At 32.9% G+C, this 26,842-nt stretch overlaps 2 protein-coding genes across 3 annotated transcripts in view; both read right to left on the reverse strand.

The window, feature by feature from the left end:
• The window catches only part of LOC100180081 (type I inositol 3,4-bisphosphate 4-phosphatase), an 18,040-nt gene extending 17,641 nt beyond the window's left edge, over nt 1-399 (reverse strand). The window contains exons 1-2 of one of the 2 annotated variants that reach the window (XM_026837684.1): nt 253-399; nt 52-195 (exon numbers count right to left, since the gene is read on the reverse strand). The gene's annotated coding sequence lies outside the window, so the exon portion shown is untranslated. The remainder of the gene's footprint in view (nt 1-51; nt 196-252) is intronic. The other variant, XM_026837685.1, reaches the window with a different exon arrangement.
• A 350-nt stretch (nt 400-749) lies between these two features.
• LOC100184838 (transmembrane protein 131) lies at nt 750-24,239 on the reverse strand. The gene is made up of 39 exons (XM_002123101.5): nt 24,043-24,239; nt 22,539-22,603; nt 21,196-21,239; nt 20,878-20,943; nt 20,234-20,357; nt 19,595-19,708; nt 18,517-18,639; nt 17,817-17,897; nt 17,046-17,196; nt 16,558-16,614; nt 16,162-16,332; nt 15,465-15,573; nt 14,932-15,085; nt 12,994-13,173; nt 12,200-12,307; nt 11,638-11,745; nt 11,242-11,346; nt 11,015-11,101; nt 10,350-10,447; nt 9,802-9,929; nt 9,236-9,353; nt 8,710-8,836; nt 8,243-8,425; nt 7,714-7,880; nt 7,241-7,383; nt 6,739-6,928; nt 6,283-6,508; nt 5,747-5,886; nt 5,113-5,636; nt 4,852-4,970; nt 4,269-4,363; nt 4,029-4,146; nt 3,761-3,842; nt 3,375-3,460; nt 3,079-3,178; nt 2,595-2,753; nt 2,272-2,367; nt 1,508-1,776; nt 750-1,171 (listed from the first exon to the last, which is right to left on the reverse strand). Exons 1-39 carry the CDS (start codon nt 24,164-24,166, stop codon nt 1,097-1,099), a joined length of 5,214 nt encoding a protein of 1,737 aa, XP_002123137.3. The 5' UTR covers nt 24,167-24,239; the 3' UTR covers nt 750-1,096.
• Between the last annotated feature and the right edge of the window lie 2,603 nt (nt 24,240-26,842).

The raw sequence follows: 26,842 nt of genomic DNA on the forward strand, positions 1-26,842 counted from the left end.
GTCTACTGGTAATTTTTTAATAAAAATAATAAAAAAACAACAACAATTTACCGTCAGTTTTATTCCAGAGTTTGCCCTCTTTTTCACGGAGACTGAGTAGACCTTCTTTCTTGCAAACTGCTGTAGGAGATAGGGCTAACTGCTTCAATTCAGTTGAATTAAATCGCATCTTATCCAAATTTTACGCAATGACAGCTGAAATTAACACTGGCTATTAGATTGTGCTCACTTTTGACTGCATGCATTACATACGAATAAATTATCACGATACTGCAGACTCAAACCTCTTGTAAAACGAAAGCTCATGTGACGTTGTGAGCTGTCAGTCATTTTGTTTAGGCGGGCTTTTCTATAGCTTGGCGCTATAGCATTTCCAGTTTCGTTTCTACGTTTCTGGCGAAACTGTTGACAGCGACGTTTTAGTTCGGTCATAAACTGTTAACTGTACTTACTCGGATAGCTTTCGGGGTTTGTGCTTTAAATGGTCGATAGTCGGTCGTGGCCACTATTTTTTCCAGTCAATACATGCCCTAAGTTCGTATAAGATGATTGTAAAACATATATGCATGGCCATATAGTTTCCATATATAAGTCTACCTTACACGGTTGCTACTCATCTAAAGTTACACTGAACTGGCCTAAGTTATTCCTTGTTTAACCCTACACTTACAACTTCAAGCTGAAATTATTGGTCTTTGTCAAAAAAGGTTGAATGTACACTTTTTGGTCCAAATCATCGATCAATACAATTTCTTTGTTTTCAAGAAAGCAGTTTTAATAGAGAACGAATTCATTGTATCCCACGCACCACGCATCATAAGAAGCAATAAAAGATATATCGGCTAAAATTCCGACTCAAGTGGGGAAAGAAATAATATTTTGAAAGCGTTAACGAAGTAGTACAGTGTTACTGAAAAGTTTTTTAAAAGTATAAAACAATAAAAAACTGTGCAACACTGCCCAGGATCACTGGTGCATGAAGTGAACACCCTTCACCAAATAATGGCGGACACACCGAACTGAAGAGAGATGCGAGAGAAAACGGAATCGGTTCTTCATTAAAACAAAGATACGTCTTGATTGGTTGATTTGAAACTTAAAACATATCGCTGCGTCCTGATTGGTTAAGATCAGAGTTCCAAATGCTCTTTAAGCCCTTCAAAATGTCGTTCTGTGGAAATATTAAGTAAATGAAAATACCTAAACAGCATTCAGATTGCATATCAATATTTTTAATAGTAATCCTATAGAAAGTATAAATATGACCGAAGGCCTCAGGTTTTTTAAATTTTTCGGGGTGCAAAAACATAAAGTTACTGCTGTTTAAAAGTTGCCACCCCTAACATCACGCCTATGAATATATATGATCTGCTTCATACACTCCTGTGGCCAGTTTAAGAGTTACCTCGCATGTAACTTTGTGAGTGACTAACTTTTCAATACTTTCAGAGCACAAAGCCCAAACACATATAGCAGGTTATTCACTGCAGACTGTGTGATAGTTTACCTCAGCGTCTCTGTCTTCATCCATAGTTACAGGTGTGCTTACTGACCAGATTGCGTGTGTGCTGCTCGTTACGGGGGACTGAGTAGTTTGAGGTGGGGTATTCCACTGGTTCATGTTATGGAACTTGGGAGTGGTGGGTGAACCTGGTGGGGGGTTAAGATGGGGGATATTGTTCCAGGAAGTTGGGGGGTTGTAGGAGGAACCGTATGGGGCCCAGGTTTGTGGGTTAGATAGGGGTAGGGGACTTTGACTGGGGTGTGGGATCAAATCTGTAAGAAGTATAGTGTATGATAAGATGGGGTACCAGGTAGCATATCAATAGCTCATATATTCTTATCAAGCAATTTTAATCTTTCTATCCATATATTGTACTGCAGGGTAAGATTAAATTCGGCCAGCACATAAAATCCCATATGTCCTGATTGTGTTTTAAAAAGTAACACCATTTTTATAAGATTAAATTCGGCCAGCACATAAAATCCCATATGTCCTGATTGTGTTTTAAAAAGTAACACCATTTTTTTTAGAGTCGCTAGGCTACAGTTACATAATTCCTTGATGTTCTTTGTTTACTACTAAATGGGACGATAAAATAGAATGAAAATGTACAATCTTACCCCAACTTACTATATCAATTATTTTTTAATTTAACCCAATGCCTTTCACTTTTGTACTCCAGAAAAAAAAAGTAAAATGTTGTATAGCTTAGCTTATTTTTTCCTAGTACACTACTTTCATGGTTTGTGTAAATTCAAAATGTTTACCTTCAGTGAGGCTAAACGTGTGTTGGCCGAAGTGGTTCCATGCCGGCATCTTGCTAGTGACATCTAGTGGTGGTGGAGAGACTGCATCTAGAGAACCTAATAGGATTTCTATGTGTGAGGAATGTGGCAATAAAAAAGTGTTTCCAGTTGTTTTTATAAGTGTTGCAAGCTTTTTTCTAAGTATTACCTGTTATTTCTTTCAGTGTTGCCAGCACTTTTACCTTTACCAGTTTTTTAATGTTACCAGTTATTTTTTTAAATGTTGCTGGCTATTTTTAAATGTTACCAGCTATTTTTCAGATCAGTGTTGCCAAATGTATTACCTTGGCTGCTAAACATTGAGAATTCTGAAGATACTCGGTTGCTGTGTCTACGGTTGTATGTGGGTTCGGCAACACTGGTAAACTTGGGAACATCGGAGCTGGGAACGCTTTGAGTTTTCGACAGTTTGGGTTTAATGGTGATGGTTGGGTTAGATTTGACTGGGGAAATAATAATAACTTTTATTTGCCTTTTTGATGCTGCCACTGTTTTGGGCGAATATTCCTTTGGGCAAGAAGCTTAATGGGAATTGCTCCAATCAAGTGGTCATTAATGGGCTGACCAAAAAGATAACTATACAATATAAAAAAAATAATTACCCAGTTACATATATATGAACTCGAAAGCTGGCACGAGGTGTATAAAACAAAACATCTGTAATATAATGATTGTTGTTTTCCAGCCACGCAGGGATAAAGCAAGTTACATTTATTCATGTAACAACGTATATATGTGAGTGTAAGTCCCAATAGTAAAAACACACACCTTTTTGTTTAATTTTCTTTGTGCTGTCAACTGAGCTTGATGACTTGACACTGTTGTACGATGAGCTACGACTCTCTCCTGATAGTTTTTGAAAAGACTCCTAAAATTGAAAAAAAAAAATTTAGCACAAGAACCGATTAAAAAATAGAAAAAATTAAATTAAAGACAAGAAAAAAACAGAAACTGACAAATAGCTTGTAAAAAGACTCCTAAAATTTAAAACCATTTTCTTTAGACTAAAATTACTAAGAAAAAGTGTGAAAACAAAATGGAAAAAAATGAAATAATTTCCATACCTTTGTAGCGTACGGTAACTTCTCACGAATTCGATTGTCGTTTTCCATGGTTTGTTTCGATAAAATTCGCATTCCTTCGTCAAAACCTGAAAAATATATGATATCTATAAGAAAAATAATGAATACTTTAATGTTTTGATACGAAACGTATACTTAAAGTTCAAAATTGGGGGTTATATAACAAATATACACAGCAGAAAAATATTTAGAAAATAGGCTGATCTAAAGCTTAATCAGAAAAATAAGCTTACTCAGAAGATAGGTAAACTCTGGACTAAATACAAAATTTTAGGCCTTCTATTAAAAGACAACTCATACAGAACAGATTGCATAGGTTTTAACCCTAGGTGATCAAATAATACAGCATGTTTGAACTATATTTGTACCATTATCTTGCTTCACTTTTGCGAATTCCCACATTGGTTCTTCGTTACTACTGGTCTCATACAAACTACTGCTTGGTGATTTCTAATAAAATAAAAAAATAACAATAAATTTTGGGTTTACACTACACATATTGCAAGAGATAAATAATTGAACTCTACTAAAAGAGTTTTAAAAAAAAATCAGAAAAAAATTTGTTTGAGGTTTTTTAATAGAATTTAAAAAGTAAAATTTAAAATGTTCAGCTTTTTCTACAGAGCTACAACTTACGTTTTTGACAGGACGCTGTTTAATCGTAATAGGAACATCGTGTTTTACAGGTACTGGTGCTCGCCCATGTCTTCTACGTACACCTTGCTCATGACTAGTCGTGTAAATAGGTTCCACACTAAAAATATATTCATTTTTAAACATTAAAAAAACTTTTTTTTTAGAAAAAAAAACAAAGGTAATGCAAAATGTACCACACATAAATTAAAATAACCACAAATGACTTATTTCCTAACTCACCCATGGTTAAATTCGTTTTCTTTATTTGAATGAGCTGAAGTATTAGATTGTTGGTCGCGAACTCCAAAGTTACGAGGGTCGTCAAAATACGCCGGCTGTTAAAAACAACAAGTTTTGTAAAGATGAGAGTTTAATTTTTCCTTTTTGTAAGCTGCATGAGTGCGGTCATATACAAAAGCTTCAAATTAAGGCAGTTATGTGCATTTTCCTATTACGTATTATTTTACAGTTGGGTATCTGTTCCAACCCAGTGGTCACTAAAAGGTTGTCTAAATTGTGAACAATATATTAAAAAACAATCACCCATAATGTTACATACAGGGTCACTTTTAAGCTGGCATGAGGTGTATGAAACAGAACACTCATGTCATGTTATAATGACTGTCGTTTTTTCGGCCACGCGAGGATAGGTAAAGCAAGTTACATTCATTTAAATTAGATTAGCAATATTTTAATAACAATTTCAATAGAATATTAAAAGTTTTACGATTTTTCGTCTAGTTTCAAGCTACATCATTGAAAATGTAAACCATTATACCAACTACACTTTATTTTTTATTTAATTTTTGAAAACATTTCTTACTTTTTCAAGAATTTCAAAATCTTCGCTTGATTTTTCCGTCGTTGTAGAAGATGAGTCATCATTTTCTCGACTAAAAGATTGCTGACGCATCAGTTTGTTCTTCCGTTTTCGCTTGGAAACTAGAAGAAAATAACAAACTCAAAAAATTGAACAATACTCGGAAAACTATGCAAAAAAAATTATAAAAGAAAAAACAACAAAAGTAAAAATTAAAAATAAAAACTTGAACGGAGTTTCTGATATATATAGGCAATTACCCACCATCAATTTGGTCGCTGATTTGTTTATTCTTATCGCTATCGCATGGACCACTGCTACCACTTCCCCTTCTACTTCTTTCGCTTTCAATACTTGAACCGCTGGAGTTGGTCCGAGATTTATGAACTTTTTCAGGTTTGTAGGGGGTGGGGGAGGGCAGGGGTGCGTCCCATGTTAAGTCATCATGGATGACTGGTTTCATGACGGGTCTGTGCGTTCTAGCGCGACGAAATTCTTTTAATGTTGTCGCGGTCTGTGATTTTGTTTTTCGGCCCGAATTTCGACCCCGGACTTTCCCGTTTTGTGTGGATGTTGTGGGGCTTGGTGTGATCGGGCTCACAGTGTCTTCTGTCTTGGAGGAAGAGTTTTCTAAGTCCTCTCGGGATGAGGGATCTACATTTGGTTTGCTCCATGCAAAAGTCCGGAAGTTTCGGAAAAGCTGAAGAAGATCAAATGAGAGGATTTGATGGAAGAGAAGTTTCATCCACGTGAGGAAATTACTCTCCTTCAGGGTTGAGTTGCTTGAGCTGAAACAATAAAAAAAAATCAAAAAATCAAAAATCGTTTTGAAAAAACTTAAATTATTTAAAACACCTTGTTTTGCATTTTTGCATAAATATCCAAATATTTTTTTTACCTTATTTCAGATGTTGGATTTGAAATAAACTCATTAGCTATGTTTCGTAAGTTAAACGGCTTTAACTTGGCTGTTCCATCTCTGTCTCCAGACTCCCTGAGTTGATATGAACGAACATACGGCTCCAGTATATTTATTGCCTGCAAATAATAACATTAATAAATCATAACCACCACACATACAGTTTTGCTTATATGCGTTACATTAAGAACGCCATGTAACACAGAATTTCGAAACAAAAGCTACAACATATGTTCGCATTAGCATCCATTTTTATGCTTAAATTAGCTTTTTGCTGTTAGATTTTTATACACACAAGCAGAGCTAATACAGCATATGCAATATTATACAAGTAACAACCTTTAAAACAAAGATAATATGATTTGCATTTGCAACCTGAATTCTATTCAAAAAACTCTGAACAAAAAATAAAAAAGTTACACATATTATACCCGTATAAAATACATTCTGGAAGCAAGTTTTTTCTAAATAAAATCCTACATTTCATAGTCTATACATTAAAACAGCCATTTTACCTCTAAATAAGCGGCAAGCAATACTCCAATGAAAAGAACAACCATTAATATTGTGATGACATAATACAGACTTCGTTCCCATGGGGGTCGGGGTATCGCTGCTTGACAGGCAGGGAGCATGTGGTGGGGTAACGTTACGTTGAGGTTAAAGGTAAGAACGCTGTTCTGTGATGTCACAATACGAAGTGTGCGCATTACTTGCGAACTTGTGAAGTCCGGCGTGAAACTAGAATAAAGAATAAAAACGATTATAAAGAGGTTTTAAAAATTTTCCAATTTTCAAAAAAAAGAATGACAAAATTCTAAACATAAATATAAAAAAAGAATTTAAAAATTGTAAATAAAGGATAGGTGAAAGCTGAAATACAGTTTTTTTCATACCAGATGAGCCGTTGAAACATTATTTACATTATGCCTGGTAGCAGAATTAACAAAACAAAAAAGTGAGTAACTTACGCAATGATAATCTCTCTTGTTGCGTTGCTTTCCAAGAGAAATGGGTCGCATTCTAAGATTCGAAACCCATAACCTTCACATGGATAATTCCCCACCATCATATACAATACTTGCATAGGCAATAACCCCATGTTTTTAGCCGTAAATGACTTCCGAACGGTAAATGATGGGTTTTCTTTGCGTTCTTCAGCTAAAAAATAAGTTAGGAGTCAGTTTTAAAAATATTAATTGAAATGTAAAAAGTTTGGATAATTTTTAGATTTTTTAAAAATTTAAAAAAAATATTTTGCGAGTTTTTTTAAGAAAGTATTTTTTTATGTTCTTTTTTTCTAAATATATTTTAAACTTTTAAAAGGTTTAAATACTAAAACCATCTTCAGTAATGTTAGAATTTGTAAAGAAAACAATTACCAAAAGCCAAAAAATATGTGTTTTATACTGCTAAAATATAGTCCATAACTAAAAAAAATTAAAAATGTTAAATGTTTAAATTTAAACTTACGATTACAATCACGTAAAAGGCTTTCTGTGAGTTTAAATCTCAAGGAATCTTTCTTCCGATTTGAAATTTTCCCCCCAAGTTTTAAAACTTCTTTCACACCTTTACCTTCAACATGTAATGCCTCTAAACCAGTGAGATTATTTCTGTAAAAAATGGGAGAGATTTAGTCAGTTTGATCATTTGTTGTCTAGGTAGAAATGCTATTATACCCACTGTCGATGTTTACCTACAATAGAACTGTGAGCTTTTCAAAAGGTCGTTTAATATGTGTTGCTTACGCTATTTAACAAACCAAACCAATTTTATTTTATTAATTAATTATATATTCTATCATATCCTAATAAAGTGTTGCAAAACAGCAGTCGAAATGTTAGAATGAAATTTACGTTTTACATACCACAGGGGGTGAAAAGGTCACCTATATATATACATATGCCTGGTAGCACAATAACAAAAAAAAACATTTGTTTTACCTGAATAAAATCGCTGTTGATACGAGAGTGCTATTTATTGGTGCAAATGTGATTTCTATGGTTTGTTTTTGACCAGGATTGACGAACACGTTCAAACATGAATGGTTGGTTTTTCCATTTAATGTGTAATCTAACCACGTCATTTGTGATGTAGTGTCTTGTGATGACTGTAAAAAAATCACATGAAAGTTATCATATGATGTATAATATATATATATAATATAAGGCGAAAATATCACAGAAAATATGATATCACAGGTAAAAAAATAATATATAACAAAGAAGTCAAAAATATAATGTTAAGCAAAGATATCATGAATAAAAAGTCAACAAACAAACGCATACTTTCTAATTATTTTTTTAATTGAAAAAGTTGATACGAGGGGAAAGTTATGAAGTAGCATGACCTACTTTGTAACTAGCTAAGCTTGGCTAACTACAGCATTTAAGCTTGCCTGGTACAGTCACTTCCAGCTGAAAGAAAACGGATTTAACGCTCATTAATAATTCAGAACGCCGTTCCACTTACAGAGTTTGGTGGTAACGCGATTTTAAACACTTCCAAATTCTGCGTCAGGAACCCGGGTTTTCCCGACAGATTTGACCACTCTATGGTATCAAGAGCAACACCAGGTTGTGGGTATAACGAGATGGGTAAAATTTGAACAATTACCGGAAAATCGGACGGGTTTTCCAATGTCACTAGAGATATCTGCATGTAAAGGTAGCTGGTTTAAACTAGATTTAACTGGTTTTAGGATAGGAAAACTGGATTTAGAAAAAAGCTTAAATTTGGTTCACATAGGAAAACTGGTTTAAAATTGAACCTTAAACTGGGTTTTAATAAAAAAAATGATTTTAAATGAAGTTAAAAACAAAAACTTCTTATCCTTCCCTCAAAAAAGTTTTTTTTTTACTTTATGCTGTCATATCAGTACCAATGCCTTATTTTATGATAAAACTGTTATTCTTATTTGACACAAATTGATGACTCACCGATTTTTTGCCGATATGAGTCAGCGGAAATTCGATTTCTTTTGTGTCAAGCAAAGATGGCCAGTAGAGGGTGCCAGACACCTCGAGGTCAATCGTGTGAAGCGTCGTCGAAATCGAGATAATTGAACTATAGGGGAGGGGGGGTAGTTTAACAAAAAATGATATATTGATATATTGAAACTTCTTCACATGGTAGAACAAAGACAGTTCTTATAACACAGGTGTTCTGTTTCATACACCTCTGGCTAGCTTATAACCATTTATTTTATTTTCTGGGTGGTTATTTTTTAGCATGGCTGACAAATTAGACAACCAATTAGTGACCACTGCGTTAGAGAAATTGCCGTTAATGTGTCTTGCCCAACATTGGCATAGTGTTGCTTAGATTTAAAAAGCAGCCATTTAAGGTTTTATTTTTATGCTATAAATGTTACAAAGATTTTCTCCTTTGTCACCCCTTTAAACAGTCCCCTTTCATTTAGTTTTTTTTTTTTAATTTCTGCAAATTTATTTTTATTTTATTCACCTTTCCGGTGTAGCTTTCACAGTGTCTCTGTATCGCTCAAGGAATGTTTGATATTGCTTGAAATCAACCTCTGGTGCGTCTTTGCCGAGGTTAAGGGTGGTCAGCCATCGATGTCCCGCTGAAATTAGAGTGATCGTGACGTGAAAAATATGAAGTATCATGAAAAGTCTCATGAAAGTATAACAAAGAATTAGAGTATCACAAAAGATTCACAAGCACTTTAAGAGTCATGGGCAAATACAAACTTATCATGAAAAACTTTTTATCATATCATGAAAAGCTCATGACCACAATATAAAAACTTATACCATTGTGAAAAATTTACAAATACACCATGAGAAGCTCACAAACTCATCATGAAAAAATTACGATTATATTGTGAAAAACTCATGAACACAACGTAAAAACTCATGATAAATTGTGAAAAATTTACAAATACATTATAGGAAGCTCAAAATTTCATCATGAAAAACTAATAATCACATAATCTAAAGCTCATGACTTATCATATAAATGATCACATCATATATGAAAAATCATAAAACAATCACGAACATTCCACTCACCTGTAGTAGATGTAGGAAGACCAACGTAACAACGATCAGGTTTACAATCCTGTCTGGGATCAAAATATATTTTTCCCAACTTAACCTCCTGCCCTGGTGCTACTTCACTTGGAACATTTTTTAATTTCCTACAAAAAAAATTAAAAATATGGTAAAAAAAGAACTACCGAAAGTAATGTAACTTGGTTTCTTGTTGCATGGCCAGAAAACGACGAGCCGTTATAACACAGGTGTTCTGTTTCATACACCTCACACCAGGTTTTTTACCACGTATGTTACTTTATGGGTGATTGTTTTTTCTGTATAGGTGACAATTTGGAGAACTCATTAGTGACTGCTGGGTAGGAGCAACAAACATGACAGCACAAAAGTTTTATAGTAGTACGAATTTCATTTCAAACGTTTCGCTTAAAATTAAACCATCTTTAGAATGAAAATCTTATTGTACATATGGGCTCATGTTTGTAGTGAAAATAAAAGAAAATCCTGTTTGATGTTTCTAAAACTACTGTCCAGATTAGTGCAGTTATTTAAGAGTAATTATCTACCTGTAATAAAACCGCTTGTCCGTTGAAATTAATCCTTCAATCTTTGTAATTTGTGGAAATGAACTCTTCACAGTAAATGAGTGATGTACAGTTAACCCCTGCACATGAATTAAAAACTTTATACTAAATCTTGCTGGTGCTACAGGGCATAATCCAATATATATAAATAGGTAATTAGCTATTCACGAAAAAAAAACAACTTTTGTTTTGCCTGCCACATAACAATACATCGTAGTATATGATTATGTTAAAATTTTTTTTAGTATATATATATAATATTATATTTTTTTACAAAAAGAGCTTTTACTTAAATATTATAAAAGTAAGGTTAACAATATGGTTTACTTTAAAACATTTAATAGATATTGGTTCAATAGTACCCAGTACCCACAAATAGGCTGCCTAAAAATTGTCACATATTTTATAAGTTTGTCTGCTCGACAGCAAGCATGAAGTGTATAAACATCAGTTGGTACAAAAAATTACCTCTGGGTTACAGGCAGGCGCGCTAACCACTACGGCGCCGGACAATTCTTGTGTAAATAAGAACAGTAAGGATCTGGTGCTACGAAAAAGGTAACATAGCAATTGGTCACCCTTGATTTTGGTCTGTTACTTTCTGTAGGACCAGATCCTTACTAATCAGTTTGTTTATGCTAACTCACCGGGAACGATGGCGGAAATGAAATCTTGTTTGGAATTATAACCAAAGAACCAACAGCTACTTTTGCAAGTACTGGTATATCCATGGTCTATAAATATAAAAACAAAATAAATAAAAATAAAAAAATATAGAGAAAATATATATGTAGTTGTAGAAAGAGAAAAAAGTATTTCTTGATGTTTAAAAAACAAAGAAACTAGAAAACAGAAATCATCATCTGGTTGTCACCTGATATTTTGTTTCTATGTTTACAACTCCCATTACTGTCGTTTCTAACTCTGACGCAAAAAACGTAACTTTTATTGTCAGTGACCAATTTGATGGAAGGTTTACCTGAAATATTATTTTTTTATTTCAAATTATTATTATTTCTAAATTTTTACCTGAAAATTATATATAATTTCTATATTTAACCAGGTGAATAATAAACTACAGACAAAAAAGTTTAACTTTAATTCTACCATAGTTAGCATATGATTGAACAAGATATTTTTCAATAAGACATGTTATAACCTAACAATAAATAAGCAGCAAACTTTTTAAAATGCAGGAAAGGCAGGGATAGTTAAACATAATCTTGTAAACCCTAGGTTTGACGCCTATACTACCAATAAGTGAACTTACTTGAGTGATTTCTTCTTCAAAATATTCTCTTTTCTCGTCATTTCTTGTCAAGAACAAAGGAGTGAGATGAACTTGCTCAAGAGAAGTTTTCCAACCCACGATAGATATCTGATAAAATATATGGTGTAATAAACAAGTTCCAAGATAAATATTCCTTAAAATATGAAAAAGATAGATATCTGTTAAAATAGTAAAAGGTTACAAAATCGGATTTTGCTTTGAATTTATTAAAAAGTGAAAAAATGGAATATAGTTTTGGGATTATTGGAACAAAATATTGTTTTAAAGTACAGCTTGTTAAAGAATTTTATAAGTTTAACAATAATGTTCAAAAAGTATTAAAAACTAAGGACAAATGGTTTAAACAAAACCAAAAATATGTAAAAAAGAAACCAACAAAATAGAAACAAAAAATGAATGAATTATTTAAACGGTTGTGGTCAAATTACCCAAAACTAGGTGACCTATTTAAAACAGAGAAACCTGAGACCAAATGGTTTCAAATTTTGCCAGTTTCGAAACATTTCCCTTAAACCATTTTAGAAATTTAATTCTATTTTACCGGTATAGGGTTTCGGTGATTATGCACAGTGAGAAGTACAGAGTGATTCTCTGACGTCCCTACAAGTCCAAAATCCAGTTTTTGGGACATGTCTTCGCCTACTGTGAACTGAAATAGTAAATAAGTGGTTAGAGTTATTAAGAAAACATTTTTTAGGAATCTAAACACTTAAGCTATAATTTAAGTGGGTAACATACATTCTAACACGGGTGTTTAGTTTCATACACCTCGTGCACACTTACGAGTTACCACTTATATAACTTTATGGGTGATTGGATAACTCATCTTGGAAAACTCATTTGTGACCACTGGGTTTTGGCCAGTGGAAGGTAGTGGAATAAACAGGACATTGGTAGCTGTTAGTTGGCTTGTCATGTTAGTTGGCTTGTCATGTTAGTTGGCTGGTCATGAATAATTAACCAGCAATTTCGGACTGGGCACAACTGAACTAGAAATTTAATTTATTTAACCAAAAATACGATATTATTAATAAATTCTAAAAAACTGTTCTAAAATCAACCATGTTAAATATGCATTGTTTAGGGTGCATTGTAAAGAATATTGTGCAAAAAAATGGTTTTAGTCTTAAATTGTTTTTTGGGGTGGTTTTAGTCTAAAATTTAGAAAATCATATGAAAAATTTAATGAAAACTTGAAGAAAATGTCAGAATTGGTTAACAAATTTAATTATTTCAAAAGGAAGTAAAAAAAACTAGTAAAAATGATTTAAATTATCTATATTATATAAAATGATATGTGAAACTAATAGTAGATAAAATAATAGGAAACAATACCTGTAGCAAGCCTGAATAAGCGTGTAGAGGCATTGAAAAGGTTGAAGCATTGGTGTGGAGTATCAGGTGATGGGCCAAGTCCCCACTATGGGTTTGTAACGTTGAAGGGAAACATTCTACAGCAAAGGGTTTAGTGGTTGAGTGGGCAGGTACACTTGTCTGCTCCGTGAAATTCAACACCTAAATAAAAGGAAAATTTGATACTGGTGCCTGATTAAAACACCCCTAGAAAATCTTCGAATTTTGAGCATATTATATTGGAAATTGTGTCAAAAATGCAATTTTTAAACCAGTTTTGCAACTCGCGCTTTTAGGCAAAAATTTTACTCAAATAATATAGTGTTTTGAAATATTAAAACGTTTTTATTAATAATAGTTTTAATACTATCTTTTTTCTAAACTCATAAATCAAAATTCTAATTTCAATCCATATATAAATTGATTTATAACAGAGTTACAACATGCCTGTCAAATTTTCCAAGCTAACTTAATTTCTAATATGTTTTAAATGTAATTATTTGCTCAATTCTATAGTTAAGGTCATTATAAATACAATTTAGCAAAACTGAGGTTTTTAGTAGAGTCGAAATAAAAAAAATGTTGATTTTGCTTAACTAGATTTAGAAATATTAAATGATTTAAATTTAAACAAAATTTTTAATGTTGTCCATTTAAGTATAATTTTGGAACATTTTTTCAGTATAATCACATTTCCACAAATATTTTGTTACTTCTACTACCAGGCATAATGTAACATAACAGAGAAGGCCAAAATTAATAGAATGAGGTTCCTACTGATTACTATGGGTGTAATTGCATTTTAACAATGTCGAATTTTCTAAAAAAAAAAATTAAACCTTTTTTTTAAATAACAACATGAAAGCTTTTTACATAAAAAACATAACAAAGCTTTTCAAATAAAACCATTATCCATACTAGCATGAACCAAATGTTAAGAATTGACATAAGAATTTGAGCAAAGAGACAGCGCATAAAGGAAAGCATACCACAGCGGTTTACCACAATAAAAGAACTTCTATTATTTTAATGAGATGTCATTGAATACTAGCAGGGCGTGAAGCAGTTACTATCAGACAATGAGCCGAGAAATGTATTGTTTAGATACCAAAGCGGTTTAAAACTATATTTTTAGATAGCGTTATCTCACTTTTGAATGAATATAAGATATATATATATATATATGAAATACTCTATATCTATCTTAGTTCTACAATTTTTGTTTTAAGGTAAGCTCATTTCCGTTTTTTAAATATAAGATTTTAAAACAGTTTTAAATTGACGAATCATTGATTTATTTCTAATTGATTGAAAGCTACCAAAACTTAATTTTTTAATTGTTTATTTAAAGTGGTGCACTTGTTTTGACAATAAAACAGTTACCCCAGTACAATGTTTGGAACAAATTTATAAGTTCTATTTGCAATGGTCTGTTTGGAATACATATTATTATTTGACCATTTAAATCAATAAAGGAAGCAGGGCCCTTATAGTGACGGGAAATCAAACCATTTAGTCAAGACCAGTATTAAAACTATTTAATGTTTAAAAAAAATTGTATATGCTTAAAAAAATTGTATATATATAAATATCTAAAAAATACCAATATTTAAAATTTAGAAAACAAATATATTTTTAAATGTGTGTGTCTATGTACAATAGCCACCACACAAATACAGAATATTACGTAACATTTAAACAGTGGGTATAGGTTGTACAAATACACCATGTATTTCTCTGAATAGAAACCACATACATTACAGCTGGACCCATACATCATCATTTTCTAACTAAAATAACACAAACGTTATGCAAAACTGAACTCTCTTTTTAATTTTACCATAAACAACACTGTACTATACCAAAAAGAACACAAAAATATTAAATTAAAAAAAAAAAAAACGATATATATATATATACCTTGAAATATTTTTGTGTTTCTGTTGGTATTTCAAGACGAAGAATTACTAGAGGGAAGTTGAAATTGTTTGTAAGTGATATATTCCGCTTGAGTGACCTGCTCTCGTCCTCTGGCGTGTAAAACATGGTTGATGCCTCGTCATACTCCAACGACCTGCGTGGGCGTGTGTGTTTATTACACGCTTTTTGGAAAAAGAAGAATTTCGTGGAAAAAATATAGTGAATGTTGTTTTTTAATAAAATTTGCGTGACAGGTTGTTTTGCATATTTTTGGCATGTAGTTTTGTTTTGTATATAATATTGACCTTTAAAAATTTCTGTCTTGTTTTAATTCAATAGGTGTAAAAAATTGTACAAATAATTAAAGTTTATTGGATTTTATATTTGACTGTTACTCTAATTACCTGGGCCCTTATAAGTAGTAAAATTGTTTTAGAATAAAATGTACGTAAAAACTAGGAGGACTAAAAGGACTTTTAGTGAAAAAGTCTTCATATTAGTCAAATAATGATCTGTTATTTGTACATGCTCACCCATCAAGAATGCTTGCTTGGTATGGAATTGATATTTTTGAGTAACTTTTTTCTCTCGTTTTTACGACGATTTTTCCACTCCAGTGGCTTTCGGAACTTACTGCACTTGCTGCAAAAAAAGTCATTTCATAATTTTTCTATGTTTTTTTTGAAGTATCCCAATGCTTAAAGACTAAATAGGTTCTATCCCCTATGAGTGAGGCCGTATAGTGAAGCATGCCAGGAGACCTAGGATTCAAGCCAGAGTTGGCCTATTACCCAAACACACAGCCACAAGAGCCGAAACCAATATATATTGCAATCACCACATTAAACAATGAGGTCCCCTACGTTTGACGCTATGAGTGTAACAGCATTTTACTCATGTCACCCCAGATTTTATTCTGCTGTTAGGCATCTATACAAACAAGCAGTGCCAAAGTATATTGCATTCACCGTATCAATCAATGAGATACGTTATATTTGACGACTATAAGTGTAACTGTAATTTAGCAATGTCTCTCCAGATTTTATTCTGTTGTTAGGCATCTATACAAACAAGCAGAGCCGAAGTATATTGCATTCACCACATTAATCAATGAGGTTCCCTAAGTTTGACGCTATGAATGCAACAGCATCTTAGTTGTGTCACCCCAGATTTTATCCAAAACTCTATAAAGGTTACTAAATACTACACCTATATATTTTTATGTCTTACCATTAAATGATATATTGGCCACCCTGGTGTACAGAGCTTCTGACGGTTTCAATTTAATTGTTTTGAAATCTATATGCAGCGCTGGGTTGGGTGGTTGTGCAGTGATTGAAGAAATTTGTACGTCCCTTGTACCAGAGTTGAGTAAAAACAGATTGAGGGTCTTCGGTTTATCTGAATTTAAGAAAAAAAAAATTCTGAAAACTATATAGGGTAGGGGGAAGACGGGACACCTTTAGCCCATATCTAAATACCCTGATGGCCTGATCGTGTTTCAAACAATTAACAGTACAGAATATATGACAGTATGGTTTTAGAAATGTGGTATGAAAAATAGATGACCAGGTTTATATTTATTAAACAAACAAATGTAAATAAAACAAAAACAAAGATAAATACCTTGACTGCGTAGTGTTCCAAAGTCTAGCAGTTCAAGTGAAGAATAAATACCTGGAACTAAAATATTACAAGTTTTAGTGGAAATTGGGTGAATTTGGGTGAGTCCCCATAATTGGATGAAATGGATGCTATACTCGGTAAACTGTAAAGTATATAGCCATATAAAAAATAGTCAAAAAGAAAAAATGTAAAATTTAAAAAACACTGTAAAATAAAAATATAATTTATATTAAAAGGACATTTTTTCCTCCTAATTAGATGTTATACTTAGTAAATGTAATTGCAAAGTATATAGCCCTATACAGCAACAAAAAAGGAGAGACTAGAAAGTTTACTAACTAGAATTCCTAGATAAAATAGACTATAAAACAATGTATACAAATAGCAATTTTTAAACTTGAGCTAAAAATATAAAAATTATGCAAAAACGAAAAAAAAACTTTCTAAAAATTATTATATTTTTCTAAAATTTATAATAATCTGTGTACCTGATGATACTTCCACTTCCATAGGGAGAATTAAATATTGTTTTATGTCAGATAAGTTGGTTTTGATGCGTATAAAAGCTGTGTGATTGTTTACCACTTGCCCAAGGAATGTAGCTTTCATTAGAGGCTTCGTTTCATAAGGTGGTATCTCCTGCAATGACAGGTTTTGTTTTAAATAAATATTGTCGGAGAAAAAAAAAATTAGTAATTCTGTCCTTACTGTTGCGTTTTAAAAACTTGCATCTTTGCAAATTTAAGGTATATTTGTTTTTAATGCAGTAAAATGTAAAAATGTAAAATTGCTTGAAAAAAATTGTGGGGACAAAACTAATTTGTATCCCTTATTTTTTAATAAAGACTCTTTTTTATCGCTTTTGTGTTCGGGTCCAGTGTTACGATGCACTTTTATGGCATTGCATGTTTATGTTATTTACTTTTTATTGAGAGCCAGGTGAGTTGTATATAATCACTTGTATATAACCAATATAACCACTAGCTACAAGGAAGTAACCATTACTACATGATGTCATTCTACTTCAATAGGAAATACTAAAACCACTCACTTACAGATTGTACAGTAAATATATAATATAGTGGGGTGGGGAAAGATTGGATATAATTCAAAAAAAGATAAAAAGTAAAATATATAATCCAAGATTTAAAAACCACTAGGTCTATTTAAAACTAGAGATAACCAAATAAAAAAAATGCATCAATTACATGGCAAGTGTACTAGGTACAGTTTTTAAGGGATAAGTTAAAATAACTGACCCATGATTTCTTATTTGCCTCATGTAGCCCTGCAGGCAGTTGCAGATGGAGATATCCACTTGAAGTGTAGATCTCTGTGACCTAAACCATTCATTACATAAAGCACATGATAAGACTAATATTTCATAATTTAGTAAGGTCAACCAGGTTCAGCTTCAAACTGTCATAGGTTGTTTTAACTTTGTGTTTAATCTTCGCCGCCATAAAATAAAGTAATACTAAAGGTATTATGCCCTTGCTCTTAAGAGATTGGTGAATTTTATAAGTTGAAATAAAGGTAAGCTTTGCCATATTCTAAAGGCTGTAATTGAATAGTGATGTAACTGTGTATTCAATGCTTGTTTAATGATATAACACAGTTACACAGGTGCCCTACGAACCTCTGCATAACACAAACAAATATATGTACCAATATAACGTGCAATCAAAATCAATGTATTTTTAGTACAAACAGAAGTCCTTTTATAATTTACAGTCATGTGTTACTGTCAGGTTACGGAAGCTTCTCATATGTAAGAATAAGCAGCTATAAGCTATAATGGAAAACCTTGCCGGCTCTGTGGTTAAAATCAATAATGGCGGTTTTATAACTTAATTCCGGTGATTTAAATTGGTCAGCCTGTACAGAAGGCCTTATAGAGATAGAAATAGAAAAATGCAATTATATGAATTTTCAGTGTGGTAATAATAATGTAGATACCTGGAGTGGCAATCCAGTTGGGTTGTGCATGCTTATCAATGGCGAAAAACTGCTGTTTATTGACACCCTCGCACCCAAATAAGGCCGTAATCGATATGGGTTTGGGACGCCCACACCAAAAACCTGCGAAAGGGTAAAATTTGGGGTTTTTAGAGAGAGAGTAGGGGAATGTACTATTGTGTGTATGGGGTAAACATAAGGCTTGTTTGTTTGGGCTTGGCAGAAAGAGGTTTATACAACTTTGGAAAAATTAGTAGTAAGTTCAATCAATTTTTTTCCAATTCAAAATAATCTAGTAATGTTAAAGAAAGGAGACTTAATATAAGTTTTAAAAACTATTTTGTTATGTAGTTTCCCAAACTTATAAAAGTAAAATGTTAATTAGATTGTGGGTGTGTGTATAAGAGTATCCTGTTTAATGTGATGAACTATAGCTCACTTGATCATAAACAACACACGATATTACAAAGTTTAATAGGAAGACATTTTCTTTTTCATTTGTATATAACTGGGACGCTTTTAAGTTTAACTGCGTTTTTTCAATTATTAGTTAGGTGTTTTAGGTGTTATAATATATATATATATATATATATATATATATAACCTATACTAGATTATATGGATTAGTTATGCATACACTGTTAATGCATTAGGACATATGCACTTGACAAGTTAATCTTGATGTAGTAAAAACAAATGTATGTTATACCGGCTGTCTGAGGCACAATGTCAGATAACCATCATAGGTTAATACTGTTAATGTTTTACCAATGTGTGGCTTGTGGTATGCCTTATTATACTCCACACTCTCTGCACACTGCATTTGATTTGCCGTATATATATAGTTACTTATGTTACGTAATATATTATTAGTTACGTAGCTATCATTTGCATTCATAAACCCAAGTTAATCATTTAATAATGATGTTATAAATTTTTACTTTAAATCGTATCACTAGAAAATAATTATGTCATTGCATAAAAAGATTAAAGTGTTTTTGAACTAGAACTACCTTAATTATCAGGTAATCATTAAATAACAAGTGCTTTTAGCTTTTAGAAATAATATTTTCCTTACTTGGTAGGAAAAAGCTCCGTCTTCTGTGTGAATGAAAAGCGTGTTCTCTACATTGCCTACAACACGAGCTAAAAATACGACCTCAAATGTTGTATTGCAATTGGGCATTATTACCTGAAAGAATAAACCGAATTTAATAGATGCAATGGCATAGCTATAAAGTTTCAGGTGTTTTTAGTAAAAAAAGTTCTTATTTTTGTACTTTACAAAAACATTTTTATACATATAAAATGCTCATAATTTATACATAGTATTATTCTGATTGACAAGATCTATAGTATTGAATGTCACAGCATGCAAAACGCTTGGGATGATGCAACAATAGACTGAAATCTGCGGCTTTTTTACAATTACTAACCTTGAGGTGCCGCCACAGTATGCAAAGTAAGGCCGTAACAACGCAACAATAGGTGAATGCCAAACCTTTGCAAACCCCATTCTTTCTATTTTTACACTGCTCAATGGTATAGGAAAATCCCTAACTTCCTAAAACTGTACGGGGTGGTTACTTTGTGTACTGTGCATGTACCACAACAATTTAATTTTAAACCAAACAAAAAAGGGGGTTTTCTGTCAAAACATAAATTTTCCAACTAACATCACTAAACCCTAAGCATAAAGTTTTAGTCGAAAACCCACCTTCTCGTCAAAAAATGACGAATGAAAATGTAGCGTGCTTGCTGATATTGAAATAAGCTTCATTGTTTTAGTTTTACTTGGATTATATAAATGAACCAAACGCATTACTGGCATACCAATTGACCTGAAAAAATTAACAGATATAAATAATGATATAAAGTGTTATAAATAGGAGTATAAAAAGGTAGCCAGTGGTGTGTCCATAACTTCTACCGATGAATAGAATACTTGACAAAATAACTATGTAAGTGGTGCCATTGTAATACTATAATAGTGTAGGATACTGTTACATCGTTAAGAGAAGCTTTACAACACATGTGTGCAATAATTCATTCATTATACATTATACAGTAGTGGTGCTGATAGTTCATAGAGATTGATTGGTTTTTGCAACAGTGCAATATACATCTTAATGTAAAAGCATTGCCACAGTGTATTATTATACAGATATGATTATATTATGTCATCATACACATATGAACACATACACTGTCACTCTAAACAACTGTGTATACCTTAATGAGATCATATTATGTGGTATATGAATTACTAATGTAAACAACATGTCTCCATACTAGTCTGGACAACTATGAACTAATTAGGGCAGAGTCATCCAGATAATGAGTATAACAGAGATTACTTACTGGGCCCCAAAATCCAGGTAGGGCGGTTCAAATCTGACAACTTCGGTCTGAGTTATAATTCCCGTTCTGCGGACAAATAATTGTTATTGATTGCAGAAGAAATGCATTTTGTGTTCAGTTTGGTTGCTTTACTACAATGAGAACAAAGCCATGTTGGTGGAATAAATAATTCATGATATAATTTACTAGGAAACTGCCTGCTAATCTACGTCATATGGTATACAGTGAACTAGTATAACACCTTCTATAATTCTGTGGGTAGTTCAAGGGAAATATGCAAGAACATCCCAATGCGTAAGACTTAATGACATTTCTTACCTGTCATCTAAAACAAGCTTTGCTGTGCGGGTGATAACTTGATCCTGAAAATAGAATAAATATAAAATTAGTTTTGTCAAAAAAAATTTTTTTCGGCATGAAAAAAATACATAAGGTGTTTTTATGGTATGAATAACTATAAACTAAATACTGTTTTGGAAAGACATCAAATTAGGCATCCGAAAATGAAAATATAGATGGATTGTTATTGTATTATTAGTGTAAAAGCATTTTAAAATATTTGCCTACATAGATACAGCTCCCAGGTATATAGGTTAGGTCCAACTGCTTTAAACCAAGCACGAACAAATGACATGCATTGAACAACAGAGCAGTTGTGGTGACACGGTGTTACCGCAGAAGCATATGTACTACCAATCTATCCCAAGGGTAAAGATAGATAGGGTTTCAATTTTGTAACAAATGGTATGGGCAAAGTTAAGACCTCTATGTGTAATAGTTATTTTTACACATTTGTAATCTATATGGGTATATGGTTTTATAAGCCTATGCATCCTTTAACAGTTTCTGTCATTTTAGCCTCTAAAAAAACGAGAAATGACTAACAATTTTTATATTCATGCAGACACTGAAATTTTGGTCATTTCTTAGTCACCATTATATATATTATTAGCATTATATATATTAGTGATGTTTCAATAAATGACAGAAATACTTAATATCGCCAAATATGTATATAAATGTAAAAAAATAGAATAACGATTTTAAAAAAAAATGATAGAAAATAATAAACTTAGAATACATTAAACAATCCTAAGCCATAATCCAAGCTAGTAAAGCAACGATAACGTCTTCGATTTGCAAATATTTGCTGAGAAAGAACATTTAATATAGCGCTGCCTATTTCAGCTAACATTGTCAAAATGGGCGCGTTGTAGAAAAACGCAAACACAAATTAACACAGGGAATTCCAATATCTGCTATCTAGGCAACGAGGGGAAATATTGAATACTTAAAGGTAGTTTCATTGCTTTATTATGTCAGCATAAAATGAACATTTTTTTTAACAATTTTTTTGTATCATACTGGTGATATGGTACATGGTAAAGCTAAGATCATGTCCTATTAGTATAGCACATTAATACAACACACAACTATGGTACAAAATAATACCACTTGGCACTTACAAATAATTATATTCTTAATATTTCTTATCATCTTTACTAGCCTATTTAAATAAAACTGTTTTTTTTTTTCAGTAAAGGATATGCATAAAAATGCTTTTATACTGAAAAAAAGTGAAAAATAATCCCCACGTTTTGACACTGAATACTGAATAGGTCTATGTACAACTATATAAACTAGTAATTGAAGTTATATACCTGACTTCTGGTAAAAGATGATTCTTGAACAACTGAATTGGTTTGAAAATTGCTGTGTAGGTACCCTGATGAAACATACAAATTAATTATTATTATATTTCTAAAACTCAGTGTGCTTATATTTAAGATTAGTGGTAATGGATTGACTGCATTATGTACTACGTATGTTGTGTAAAAACCTAGAATGTATCAATAAATAGCCATTACAATTATGAAATGAAAGTACATCACACAGGGTGCATATATTATGTTAACATAATGGTCAGTAATTGGCATGCATGCTTGTAAGTTTCGGCAGTTTGACAAACAAACTACAGACAGTGTCAATGTATGGTCAGACAGCATTCTAATCTCTTGTTGATCTTGGCCTTTCTGGTTTTTAACTACATTTGAAGTATGAGACGCCAATACTGTGACGTGTGTTATTGTTTTAGCAATTATACAAAGGATATTCTGTTAGAAATATTTGTAAAAAATAAATATGGCAGAAATGCTTTAAAGTAGTTAAAATATGCACCATTTGGTATTAAAGACATTTATATACCATGTATTTATGATAGACACTTTACACAGCGTAATTAATCATAGTAATACATTAGCATGTACCGTGTAATTTAGATGTTATTATACCTAGCATAGTAATAAACAGTCCTTGGCTGGGATTATAAAGATTTTATGAGTTTAGATTAATTTTAGCCGTGATTGATTTTAAATGTCCGATAAGCCTTTATCCTATAACAATAAAGGCACAATCTACATCCTTAAAACAGGGGAAATATAAGACACGCTTGGGGGATTCCATGAAAAAGTGACATGATCAGCCATATGTTTTATGGCAAGAATAAAAGCATTTTGCAGTCTCATAGGCATACTATCAGAGGCAGTGTACTTAAACAACTGGTAAAAAAGGTGTGGACATAGTCAATATTACATTCATTCATTCATTCATTCATATAATATTATACTAATACTGCCTTAAAACACTTTACTTTTGTATTTCTACAATTAAATAAAATGAAATTTTATGATCAAGGCTTAATGAGGAATTGTTTTTCAAGGTCAAGTCACTTAAGATAATCTTATACATGGTTGACATATGTAAGAGCCTTTTCTGCTAAGTGTACACTTGAACCATTAGCCCAACTTGAGTTAGAATAAAGCATGTATAAGTCATTGTAACTTACTGCACTGTAAGTAATCTTAAAGTACTGTGGAGAAAATCACAGACATCAACACTACATTTGTAAACATGGGGTTTTTAACATTTTAAATTAGATTTTTATTTAAATCAAATGTAAATAGTAAGCACACACCATGACAACAACCTAATAATAATACTCAAATGATGATAGTATATTTATAATTCATTACAATATATATAGAACGTGGTGTAGTAAAGGGCGCTGGGCTGAGACAGTTGGCATGCCTCTCAAAGTTTAGCTTTACCACGAGGTCGAAGGGCCGGTGATGTACATATTTGGAACGAACAACAAAAGCGACTCACCTTGTGCTGCGATAACAGATACATTGTGACAGAATACAGCAACTTGAAACACAGCAACAACGCAGTGGCAATAACTTAAATCTCGGTCGCGTTTGTTGAATCTGTCGTATTTCCCCATTGCCATTCGACTGGCTGCTATACCTAACCTTCTTAGCTTGGTCTGCGAGTAAACTGAAAGAGAAATGCTGTTACGGCGAAGCGTACCACACACACACAGAACGGTCGATACACAGACGCACGAGCGAACTAGAGGAACACACACACGATGACGCCCACCGCTTCTAGCACCTGAATGGTTTAAAATGTTGTTGCATCAGCGTAATACCTGTTACTAACACACTGCGTAGGGCCGTTTCCTGCAGATTACCGAGCAAAAACAGATCTGCGAATGACACCATTTAATTGGGTAGCTCGTAATAACAATATGAACACCTTATGACGCAAAGGCCCGTTTCGATATGCAACGCAACCTTGGAACCCGTTCAAATTAATTTGATATGTGCCTTTGATAGTCAAGTACACATTCAACTTGTATGTACGTCAAGTAATTAAGCGTTCAATAGATTGTGGTAACGATTCAGGATCGCCTGCCGCCGTAGGGCGCGTCCCAACGACATGTTGTTATAGGGACCACTACCACGTGGTCTACACAACAAAAGATTCATGTTACGGTATTGCCTTCGCTGCTCTTATGGTTTTCATGACGATAACCGGTCAAAGACTGTGGAAAACAAAAGACGCGTTCGCCGAATGCCCTTTTAGCTGCTTGCAAAGTAAACTAACTTATTTAACCGTTGATTTCTCCCATCCCGTAATAATAATAAGGGCTGAGGAAATTAGCTCATGTTAATTACGCAGCTTTGTACCAGCATCAATTTACCAGTGGCAAACTGCTTCCTTGTAACGTAGCTCAAATTCCATTTGCCCCATATGCCTACTGTTCGCTACACACAATTATACGCTGCAATTCAATCGCATGCATATAACCTCTGATTTTCTATACGTCACATTGTTATATGACGAGCGTATACGGAACCGATTCAATCTCGAAACTAAAAGCGAACTTTGAAATGGTGTTTCATCTAAATCCTGCTTTAATCACTTGTCCACAAACTACGTAGCCATAAGCATAAGCCAGAGCTTTGCTTTATAAAATGCGACAGACGAGTAACCAAAACGCCACGATCAGCTCTTCAGTTTTGATCTACCAAGGCGATACAACGTCTTTGAGCACGTCGAAATAAATGACGTCACCGATTTGCGCCACACTGCATAATCGTAATAACATACATGGCGTATTCGTCTTTTTTAGGATTGGTATAACAAACCAGCTCACATTTATACAGTATTTAATTTCTTTTGTGTTGATCTACCGAAAGTTTATACAATGATTTCATAAGTAAACATTTCCGTCTTTTTACAACGCTTTTCTTTCTCTTACAGGTTTCTTACGTTACAAAGACCAACAGCGGTAAAGTTTGGTGCTTCCGAGGCACGCACCCAAAAACTACAATAACCTTTATATATAAACTTTTCTTTTATTGCTAAAAATCCCTTTATCGCTAGTATAATCAGTTTGTTTTGGTTAGTATAATTTATTTGTTTTGGTTATTGTATTCGCTGAGATAAATAAAAACTCATATAACGTTTCTTATTAGGCTATTACTTGTGACACGCCTGTCTGATCTGATGCCTAGAGCATTAAACTTAATTTCGCAACTATAAGTTTTGTAAAAATATAACGAAGGAAGCAACGCTACAATAAGACGCCCCAGTGCTACCACACATGCGTAACGTCATTTCCGTTGCCTTACTACCCACTTGTAAACAAGTTTATGCCGTTTTATAAGAGAATTAAATGGCCTAGAATTTGTGGCGCCATGTTGGTTAAACTTCACTTTTTAAACCATCAAGCATTGGTAATCCTTATTCGCAACGTTTTAATCAGTCTTTTTTAATAAAAAGCCTGTTTATTATTTGCACTGCTCAGAAAACATGATTTCTGTGTTCATTAGACAGAAAAGAGAAAAATAAAACGTTTTGCAGCGATGTGATAACAGTTCTGCGCAACTTTGTAACACAACGTTGATTTACATGAGAACAAATAGACTACCAAGAACACGCACTACGGCCACGAAATATACGTTTTGTGTAATAATACGTTATGAAACCATAGGCACAATACAACGTGTTGCAGAAGTACGTGTCCCAGTATGAATATACTATGTTTTGTGGTACAGCTCTCGAGCTCCCTTTATCGGTTGTATGAAAGCTGCTTTTTAAAACTAGAAATTTTCCGGCGAAAATATTAAAATGCTTCTCCTCTCTCTATAACGTGCTGACTTGCTAGGCCACATTGGTCAATACCACTCTCAATTAGGAACCTCTAAATCATTTCGATTTTACAACAGATCTACCTTAGTATACTGGAAGAAAAAGAACTAATATATCCAGCAGTGATTAATCTGTGTTATAGCCTTATGTCGATTATGAACGGCTAACATTTAAGGAAGTCCATAACGGAGACTGTCGGGTTATAGCAATCGCCGTTAAATGTCTTTGCAAAAAACATACGCACAGAATGATAGCTCTACCAAGCTTCGAATCCGGTACCCCTTGATCACGAACAGAAGCGCTAACCACTTTACCACTAACTACATATTCGTTCGCCGCACAGTTTGTTAACTGTATCGCTAACGAGCTGCGTAACGAAGATTATTTGACAATATATAAGGATTTCATCCTTTAGTCCACTAAAGGAATCTCGGGACTAAATTCTGTTACTGATTTAAAAAGAAAC

The sequence above is a fragment of the Ciona intestinalis genome, chromosome 14 (assembly GCF_000224145.3).
Source record: "Ciona intestinalis chromosome 14, KH, whole genome shotgun sequence".
Lineage (NCBI taxonomy): Eukaryota > Metazoa > Chordata > Ascidiacea > Phlebobranchia > Cionidae > Ciona > Ciona intestinalis.